General features: G+C 39.0%; 1 protein-coding gene across 2 annotated transcripts in view; it reads right to left on the reverse strand.

The window, feature by feature from the left end:
• The window catches only part of LOC103457036 (protein NLRC3-like), a 17,791-nt gene that overhangs the window by 5,771 nt on the left and 1,266 nt on the right, over positions 1-10,754 (reverse strand). Inside the window, exons 3-6 of one of the 2 annotated variants that reach the window (XM_017301801.1) lie at positions 10,508-10,621; positions 8,727-8,962; positions 3,944-5,717; positions 354-536 (exon numbers count right to left, since the gene is read on the reverse strand). In XM_017301801.1, coding sequence (XP_017157290.1) covers positions 354-536; positions 3,944-5,717; positions 8,727-8,962; positions 10,508-10,621 — 2,307 coding nt within the window. Of the gene's footprint in view, positions 1-353; positions 537-3,939; positions 5,721-8,726; positions 8,963-10,507; positions 10,622-10,754 lie in introns of those variants that run through there. The other variant, XM_017301800.1, reaches the window with a different exon arrangement.

Below are 10,754 nucleotides of genomic sequence, written 5' to 3' on the forward strand. Positions count from 1 at the left end.
TACTCTGGAGGAACTTTTCATTATTAATGTGAAGAAGAAAAGAGAAATAAATCAATCTGATCATCTGAATCTTTCTCAGAACAAACTGAAACATCTCCATCATTAATTATCATCCTTTGACTTATTAACTTATTTTTGTTCATCAGTCCAAAACATTTAAAGTGAATAATAAAGATCAATATTCTCAAAGTCTGAAAAGAAAAAATAATTCAGTTACAAAGTAAAACATTTTAGAAATTACATTCTGACATTTTGAGAGCAGATTGTTTTTAAAGAAAACAGAATAAATTTGAAGAGAAAAAATTATTTAAGTATCAATGAAATATTTTATAGGACAAACAGAGAAAACAAACCTCAGACTCTTAACTTTACTGACTGAACTCTGCAGGATCTCACACACATGATTCAGTACCGAGTCTGTAATGTTTCCATCTATGTTGATCTGACTGATTTCCAGTTCAGTCAGATGTTGGTTGGACTTCAGAGCTGAAGCCACAACTTCACATTCAGCCTTTCTGAGTTTACAGCCACCAAGTCTGTGATTAGAGAAGAAATAAAGTCAGTTCTAATTAAACCAGATAATCTATATAAACACATATGATAACAATGATATTATCTGATGAACATCTGGTCTTCACATCAATTTACTGAGTTTGATCATTTCATAGCTAACATCTGGTTCTGGTTCTGTTCAAATGTCAATTTAATAGAGAAGCTGAGCAACAGGTTCAAATAGTTCAGGCTCCATGTTCTCAGAACAACTAAAGGCTTTAGCGGCGGCCATCTTGGCTGCCTGTTAGCAAACCTCCCTGTTTCTTCATGCTGAGCTCTGACTGCTGCAGCAACAATCTGGATCAGAAGCTCTTCATCACATGACTTTAAAACAGGATTTTCATTGGAAGATGAAGGAACGGATGAAAACAGTGGAGCTGATATCCTAACAGACCCAACATGGTGGAGCGGATGGTGATGATCAGAAAATAGTTTCTATTCATTCATTTTCTAGACAAACTTCAGCTTCTAGGATCATGGCTCCTCTCTTGTCTCCAGCAGCCAATGGCTCAGAGGCAGGAGAAATTCTGGACAGCAGGACAATTCATCTGAGCAATCAATGATTTTATTAAATATTAAAACCATCTGCTGTAAAACAGGAGAACTCAGTAAATATCTTCAGGCCTCCATGTTAGGATCTGACTGTGCTGGATGTAAATGTGATCAAAGCTTCTTCATCTGATCCAACATCCAGATGAACTCCTGACACTAAACAGTCACCAAGCTCTCCTTCCTGAGGAAACCAGGAGCTTCAGCTGCAGAGTTGAAGATCTTCCATCAGTCTATCGTAGGTGCCCCCCACCACTTACTATAGATGTGAATTACAGATCATGATGGAAAGACCCAGATGGTAATGAATGAATCCAGCAGCTCTGCTAAAAGCAGCCTGATGCTTCCAGCAGAGCTGTCCTCTTCTCTCCCCATCAGATTATCCACTGTGGCTCCACAGTGCAAGCATCTTTCATGATGAACCAGTTCTCCCAGTAACTAGAAGAGACTGGAATGTCTAAAGCAGATAATCAATACGTCGATTGTGATCGACGTATTGAAGGTTTTGAGTCGGTCTTGGCAGCAGGTGACAAACTGAACCAACCAGGATGCTGAAACCAACAGGTCCTCTTCCGACGCACTTATCAAAAATATTCACTAAGATCCAAAAGGTTTGTAGTTTTATTAAAGATTTAAAACAAAATCAACAAGGTGTGTTTAATGACTCAGCAAAATAATAATCTCTAACTATTATTTCAACAAGGTGTTGCACAATTCAGTGTATTTTTGTTCCACTAACAAATAAAAAGTGACTCAAAAACCGACTAACTACCGGTAGCAGAGGAGCAGATTAAATCAGCTCATCAACCTTCGCTGTGTTCAGGGGAGGATTATTAATAATCATAAAATAAGCATCAAGCCTTAAAACCTGATATTGTAACAGACTGAATGTTTTGTTTTTAACATAATCTCTGCTCTGATTGCGCAGCTCAGGCAGTTGCAACGCCAACGAGTGTGCTTAAATAACGAAGAGAGTAAAAAGGTAGGAGTGGTTTTGAGTTGATAACCTGTTCAGGTTATTTTAGCGTTGTTTACCTTTGCTGTGGTTCATTACAGCCGCTGTAGTTTCTGAACGTTCAATAAACAACAGAATTGGACTAATTACCTTGTTCATTTGTCAGAATAAGTCATTCACAACAAACATCAAATAGGACAAATATATTTCATTAAGTATTTAACGAACAATGGCCAGTCTTGGTCAGAATCCTGACCAAGACTGGCAGCAGACAGAGGTTACAGAACAATCCATTCATGTTGCTCTCATTTATAAACTCAGAGGAAACTAGTGGGCAGAAGAAAAGTTGGTTCACAAAGTTTCCAACTAGATTAAAGGGAAACAACTTTGATGCAGGAGTTTATTTTAATGGTCCAAGTTTCTATCAAATCTAAACAGGGATTTTATTAAAAAAAGAGCCAAAGATGTGAATTATAGGATAGCGGCCCAAAGAGTAAAAGTTAAAAATGTCTCTGATTGATTGAATCTGTCATAAAAAAACTGTTTTATAGAATTTTATACATTAAGATTGATAAAAAAGTGCAATATTTTTAAAAACCTCAAAACATTAAAAGCTGCAGCAATGCTGTCCTGGAGCAGCTGAATGTTGAGATGATTGAAATCATCCAAAGAATGAAGGAAGTAAAGGCCAAAACGACCAGAAGCAATTTGAGCAACGAAGAATAAACAGAGCAACAATGCAAACAATGAATGCTGCATTCACACATCATTCATTGTGTGAATGAATACAATGAAGACATCTGGACCAGTTTGTTCAGTAACACGTTGCTTTTTCAAATCCAGTAATGACTAAAGTTACTTTTACGTGTCTTGAGGAGCGACGCCGTTTCTATGTGACATTATCAGCAGCAACACAAACATGAATAATGGAGGGAGATGAACATTTTGTTGCTCGAAAATCAGGAACTATTGAGTTTCTGTCACCAAGTCAGATTATTATAAAAGACTCTGGGCTTGTTTTTTCTTAAATCGCTTGCAAATTTAATGAGTCACTGGTTGTGTTTTTTGTGGTTCTTTCTGAATGTGAAGTTACTCATTTGGATTTGGAAATAAGCAGAGACACATAATAAATCCCAGAATTTGTCTGACATCCAGGTAGTTTTAGTCAGACTCTCCCTGTCCATCATTTCCCAGATGATCCATCCTGCTGTCTTTGTTAATGACAAGTTAATATATTTGCTGTGAATGACATTGAGCTTCACATTGCGCTCCAGAAAACTGCAAACATTGAGACTAATAAGAACAACAATAAACTTAAAAATAGCCATGAATGAACGAGACTGTAAAGATGTGTAACTAAACGCCATTATAATCATTAATATTAAGATAAGTGTCACTAATCTTTGCAGAAGGTGATCTGAGCTGTCGAGCAGCAGGAGAAGCTCTGTGCGCTGCGCTATAACAGCAAACACAAGGCCGTAACACAGAACCTGGAGGCTGGGGCAGGGAGGGGTGGGGAGCATAATATACTATTTAGAGTTTACACACAATAGAGGAAAACATAAAGATTAATAGTTATTTATGTTGTAACCATTAAACAATCTGCCCTTCAGTTCAACTTTATAAGAGGAGACAGATTGTTGATGTTACTATTATAATATAACTTTTAATTAATTTTTGGCAAAGCTTAACGTAATTTTCACAGGTGGTGGAGCATTGTAGTTAGCAGCTGCTGAAAGTAACTAAAAAAGTTACTTTTATTGTAACTTAGTTACTTTCCAAAACCTTAATCAGTAATCAAACTAAGTTACTTTTTCAAGGAGTAATCAATAATCTGATGAAAGTTACTTTTTCAAAGTCACTAAGCCATCACTGGTCTGGACTCACCGAGCCTTTCTGCAGTTCCTCACAACTGGAACCAGTCTCAGTCGGCCCGATTCTGGTGTGTTGTACTTCTCCAGGTTCAACTCATCCAGAACCTCTGACATCTGCAGCATGAAGGCCAGAGCTGAACACTGGATCTCTGAGAGCTTCTTCCCTGATTTCAGGAGCTGCTGGATCTCCTGAAAAACTGAGAGGTCGTTCATCTCCACCAGACAGTGGAAGATGTTGATGCTTCTGTCAGGAGAGATACTATCAGACTTCATCTCCTTCAGATTGTTGATGATTCTCTGGATGGTTTCTGGACTGTTCTCTGTCTGACCCAGTAGGCCTCCTAACAGACTCTGGTTAGACTCCATAGTGAGACCATGAAGGAAGCAAACAAACAGGTCCAGGTGACCATTTTTACCGCTGAGAGATTTATACATGACTTTCTTTATGAAGCCCTCCAGAGATGTTTCACTGTATTTTTCTCCCAGGAACTTCTCCATCACTTCTGTATTCCTGGTGGTGAAACAGTGGAACATGTAAACTGCAGCCAGAAACTCCTGGATGCTCAGATGAACAAAGCAGTAGACAGACTTCTGGAAGATCACACTCTCTCTTTTGAAGATCTCTGTACAAACTCCTGAGTACACTGAGGCCTCTGTGACATCCAGACCACACTGCTCCAGGTCTTCTTGGTAGAACATGATGTTTCCTTTCTCCAGATGTTCAAATGCCAGCCTCCCCAGTTTCAGAAGAACTTCCCTGTCAGCCTCCATCAGCTCCTGTGGACTTGTCTCATTTCCTCCATGGTACTTGCTCTTCTTCCTCTTTGTCTGGACCAGCAGGAAGTGTGAGTACATGTCAGTCATGGTCGTGGGCAGCTCTCCTCTCTGCTCTGAGGTCAACATGTTCTCCAGAACCATAGCAGTGATCCAGCAGAAGACTGGGATTCCACACATGATGTGGAGGCTCCTGGAGGTCTGGATGTGGGAGATGATTCTGCTGGACAGCTCTTCATCACTGAACCTCCTCCTGAAGTACTCCTCCTTCTGGGCGTCAGTGAAGCCTCGTACTTCTGTTGCCCTGGAAACACATGAAGGAGGGATCTGATTGGCCGCTGCAGGTCTGGTAGTTATCCAGATGAGAGCCGAGGGAAGCAGGATACCCCTGATGAGGTTTGTCAGCAGAACGTTGACTGATGACTTCTGTGTGATGTCAGAAACCAGCTGCCTGCCACTGAAGTCCAGTGAAAGTTTGCTTTCATCCAGGCCATCAAAGATGACAAGGGGTTTGCAGACAGCCAGCTGCTCTGCTGGGAGGTTCTGGAGTGTTGGATGGAAAACATGGAGCAGTGAGAGAAGACTGTGCTGCTGATCTCTGATCAGGTTCAGCTCCCTGAACGACAGCAGAAAGACCACACTGACATCTTGGTTCTCCAAGCCCTCGGCCCAGTCCAGAGTGAACTTCTGCACTGAGAAGGTTTTTCCAACACCAGCGACGCCGTTGGTCAGAACCACTCTGATGGCTCCATGTTGGTCAGGGAAGGATTTAAAGATATCATGGCACCTGATTGGAGAGTCATGGAGGTTCTGGATCTTGGAAGCTCTCTCCAGCTGCTTCACCTCATGTTGGGTATTAACCTCTTCACTCTGACCCTCTGTGATGTAGAGATCAGTGTAGATCTTGTTGAGGAGGGTTCTACTTCCTGTTTCATCACTTCCTTCAGTCACACATTCACATCTCCTCCTCAGACTGATCTTATGATCCTCTAGAACCTCCTGCAGACCAACATCTGCTGAAACAGAAGAAACAACTGAATTAAAAATGTGACTTTGTGATTAAGTTGGAACAAAACCATCTGGATCAGATTAGAAAGTTTTATACGATCTCTGATGTCACATGATCTGATCCATTCTTAGGAACAGAATGTTGTTCTGTTGTCAGACAGAATATTTCTGTCTGTTTTGTGACCAGAATTTGTTCTGTCAGGATCTGATTCAAGAAACAGATCAGATGAAAAAAAACCTTACAGAAACATGTCCATTAAATGCTTTAACAACATGAACTCTTCTGCATCATGTCACCATGTCCTCATTTTACAGTTTCTATCTGAGCTTCTCCCATAATCAGCAGCTGCAGAAGAGGCAGAGAAAAAGAATAATGTTTTCTCCTTTTCCAGCCTTAATTTAGGAAATCTACAGAAAAACTTTTTAACTGCCAAAGAAACTGCTTGTTTATCTGATAATGTTCACATTTAAAATGGTTTTTCGCCATCCGATCGGATGTTTTTAAAGACAAATGATAGTTTGAAAATGGCATGGATTTATTTGATTTAGTACTTTAGAGGTAAACAACAAATTGTTATAACTATTACATTTAAATATATAAACTCTAATCTTTGCTTTATTATCAAAGTAAATAAAGGTTTCTGTCTCAGACTTTTCTTCGCTCTTTCTGTAAAAGCAGCAGGTTGCTTTGTCCACCTTCCTGTCTCCATGCACTGCAGGAGCCAAATATGTAATATATTCCCTCTTTGCTCACTATATGGTGCTGTAGGCTCAAGAATCTGAGTCAGGGGCAACAAGTAGCAGGCAGGTGTTGAACTCAGAAGAGCAGACAAGTTTTTTGAGCGCTGTGTTATCACTTTTGTTGTTTACTTTTATAGTTACTGATTCTGTGCTATTCATCTAGTCAGAGTTGAATAAAGTGGTGAATTTCTATAAAGATTTCTGGGACTGTGACTTTTACACACCATAATAGGTTAGGTGTTGTCATCTTTCAGAAAATAAAATAAGGGGCGCTCCCCACGGCGCGTCATCCTACTGTCATGGGGCGGGATGGTCGCTGCAGTGATAGACAATATTTTTGTTTTTTGTTTTTAAAAAGTGATCCATGCAATCGTTCATACTTCGAGTACTCCAAAACTGTACTCCAATCAGAGTAGCACACCTTAAACAAGTTTAATTAAGCAAGTGTAAAAAGTATTTGGTAAACTGTTCAAATGCTGAGTAACTGATCATAACATCTAATTTAGTAACCAAAATGTATCCTCAGACAGCCAAATGTATAAAAGATATGTGAAAACTCTGGTATTGTAAAAAATATCACTAAAATATTTATACAAATAAATAGTTAGGTTTGGAGGCTGATTCCAGACAAAATTTACCACAAGGGCCAGGATAGTCAGTGTTATTTCATGGGGACACTTAAAAAACAGAGCAACATTTCATCCTTTGATATAATAAATAAGCCAAAGAGCCACTTGTGTCTCCAGAGATTCAGGTTGCAGATCCTGATCTAGTAGATGGAAACCATGATCCTGTACAGCAGCTAAAAGTGCAGCACTATAATTTTGAAGTCATTGTTAAAGTAAAATTGTGAAGGTTAAAAAAAATCCACTTCTGAATATTAACAAAATACATTTATTTAGCATAATTTCTTCTGTACCTTGTTGGCCCCCATCTAGAACCGCCCCTGGGCTGCAAGTCTGTGTCTGACATTAATAATACATTAAACGATCACTAAACACTGAATTAATAAAACAAAAGGTCAACATTTCTTAATAAACAAACAGAAAACCCAAAGAGTGAACCCACAAAACCTAACAGACCTTTTAAAGTAGGAAATATTTATGTATTTACTGTTAATCTCTAAGTATGATTTGTTCTTTAAATCGCCATTTGTATTAGTTGGGCTGATGTTATTATACATTAAATAAGCAAATAATTGATTACCTAATAATCAAACCATAACGGTCTACTAAAACCACAATAAGAAACTTAATCATAGCAAAATGTTCTGAACCATATCAGCCTCAGGAGATGATTGAGGAGGAAGAGATGCTGATTTCTGGTTCTTTAGGTTCTAACCAGATCTTTTGTGTTCCAGTCCTGATCCATTCTGTCTATCAGCAAACTGCACCACGACGGACACATTTGTTTTAATTGACCTTATTTATTCTGACTAACATGTTCAGCCTGGGATTTGAGTTTTTCTTTTCACGTCTGTATCTTTACAAGAGGTTTTACTTCTAAGGACGGTGGAGAATGGGGTCGAGGACGTTTTAAAACCGGGGTGTTCAAAGTCTGTCCTAGAGGCCAGGTGCTACAGGTGTTATACCGAGAAACGCAGGCCTGCCGAGAATTGCATGGCCTGTCGCAGGAGCGCACATCACTCTAAACTCTCGCATATTGATGAGAAAACGGTCTGAAATATGACCAAAGAGGAAACTTTTGAAGATATTCGTAACATTATCACGTTTCTTAACCATGTCAGCCTTAAAACGGTGGGTTTTATTTCACAGATTAACTGAAATAAATATGGTTTTTACACCTTTGAGACACATGAGTTGAACGTTTTTCAGTCAGTGTCTGATGAAAATGTTCTTCACAGATGGTTTGAAATCCCTGCTTTTTCTTAACACCATAATAACTTAAAGCATTACAAAACAGAGGCCCATTATGTAGAACATTTTATATCATCCTGAACTGTCTAGTCTATTAATGTATGAGGGGATGCCTTTTAATTTTTGAACCTCCCAATATTTACATCCCCTGTCTGTTGTCCTGTTGATATGAAGCTTATAGCAGAAGCTCAGAGAACAAGTGTCATTATGTAGAAAAGGTGAAATCCCTCTTAACTCTTCATCTCTTCATGTTAGCAGGGGGAAGCATTTTATGGCATAGCAAATTAATAGCCTGCTGATATCTGCATGCCTTATATATTATCTCCAAATATTATTCTATTGATATGAAACTTATACCAGAAGGAAGGAAGGAAGCTCTGATTGGTTTAGTCTCACCTGGAGCACAGCTGCTCTGATTGGCTGTCAGCAGTCCAGCTCCTGTTCTGGGTCTTTCTCCACACTGGGGGCAGAAGGAGGGTCCAGATGGAGCAGACTGGTCCCAGTAGGACCTGATGCACTGTCTGCAGAACCAGTGAGCACAGCTGGTAGAGACCGGATCCACCAGAACCTCCTGACACAAAGCACAGCAGGACAGCTGCTCCTCCTCACCAACGCTGCTCCTCTTCCTCCCTCTGTGAAGATATTTCTTCATCACTGAAATAGTTCACTAACAACAGGCTGGAGCCGTCCTGGTACCAGAAGCTGAGTCAGAACAGAACCTCAGAACATTGATGATCTCTGGTTTGAAGTGTTTCACTATATCTGGTGTTATGATGGATCTTTCTCTGGTTGTATTTGTCCATCTGAAATCTTTATTCTGTCTGAGTAGAAAACTGTTTCCATCAGAGGCTCAGAGTCCAAAATCTGATTCTGATCTGGATTCCAGCGTAGAAACATGGATCATTATTTAATGGTGGAGATCCAGTAAACTGGATTCAGGTCCAGCTTGCATTTATCTAAGAACTTTATAAAGAGCCTTGAACTGTGACAGAGCATTATTTGGACATGTTAGCAGAACAACAACAACTTATTAAATTTGTCTTATTTTTTGCTAAATCTGACTTCATAATGATTCTTTGGACTTTGGTTCTGTTTTCACTTTGTAGTTTTATTGTCCTGATTAATTGTGTATAGTTGTAGTTTAGTTACAGTCCAATTTTATTGAGTCCAGTTCCTGTTTTATTTAGACGGTCTGGTTCCTTTAATGCACTTGGTTCTGGTTTCCATCTGGTTCTGCTCGTTTTGTCTGTTTCTGGGTTTATTTGTCACCCAAGACATTAAATAAATTGATCTGTTGAGACGGATCATCCTGTATCTCTGAGCAGAACTTAAAGAAGGAGCCGAGCAGTACCGGTACCGGTCCAGCTGCAGCCATCCTCCAGTCAAGCCGCTTTGTGAATGAGCCTTACAGAATAAAGCATCTTTATTTTGTAAATGTAAACTTATAAACATGATTCTACTATTTAGAATAAACGTCCACTTTCCCACTCAGAGACTCTCTGACTGTCATTAAATCCCGGCTGAACGATCTGCTGCTCAAACAGCCATTTGAACTTAGATTTCTTTATTTTATTTTTTGTACGTGAAATTTTTTCTTCAAAATTTATTATTTTTATTTTTTGTGGAGTGACCTTATGTGCCCTGAAATTACATTTTAAATAAAATAAATAACTGTTATTATAAATACTTACACTACTACAAACAAGGACGTTGCCATGGTTATGGCTTCAGTGGTGGCAAACTTCTGGGTATTTATACTAATTTAAATTAATATGTATTCATGGAGGCGACAGGCCGACCATTTATTTCCTATAAATTGTGATTTATAAAGTAAAGGTGAGCAGGTTTGTACGTACAGTTTTATACATCCTAATATTTTGTGCGATGCACTTTTCTAAATTTGTCCATGTTGGAGTAAAAACTGCTCTCTTTTATACATGAGGCTCCAGACCTCAGTGGAACATGAAGCTGCTGGAGATTCATAACGACACAAAGGAAACTATTTAGTTTTTCATCCAGTTTGTTCTGTTCTCTTAAAGATCACAACTGAAAAAAGAACTAAAATGTTTTAAAATTATGTTTTGGTCCCATTAATCAGTTTCTAAGTTGAAATCAAAGTTTAAATCCTGGTTGGTCTCTGCAGAGTCACATGAATCAGTTAGAAACTGGTTTCTTACTCTGATGGTTCTGGTTCAGTACTGAAGCCTGGAGGTTTATCTTTGGACCAGTCACTCCTCATAGAGGGACAGACGGATCCTGCAGCTTCTGCTCTCAGTCTGAGGTTCTGATCTCTGAAACACAAAATGTTATTCAGATCAATTACTGAGAAACTCTGAGGTAAAAACACTGAAGAAGATCTGAAGACAAACTGCTGCAGAGAAGCAGAAAGTTTAAAGTTCTGGATCATCAACCTGGATTACATGG

This window comes from Poecilia reticulata, linkage group LG20 (assembly GCF_000633615.1).
Source record: "Poecilia reticulata strain Guanapo linkage group LG20, Guppy_female_1.0+MT, whole genome shotgun sequence".
Classification (NCBI taxonomy): Eukaryota; Metazoa; Chordata; class Actinopteri; order Cyprinodontiformes; family Poeciliidae; genus Poecilia; species Poecilia reticulata.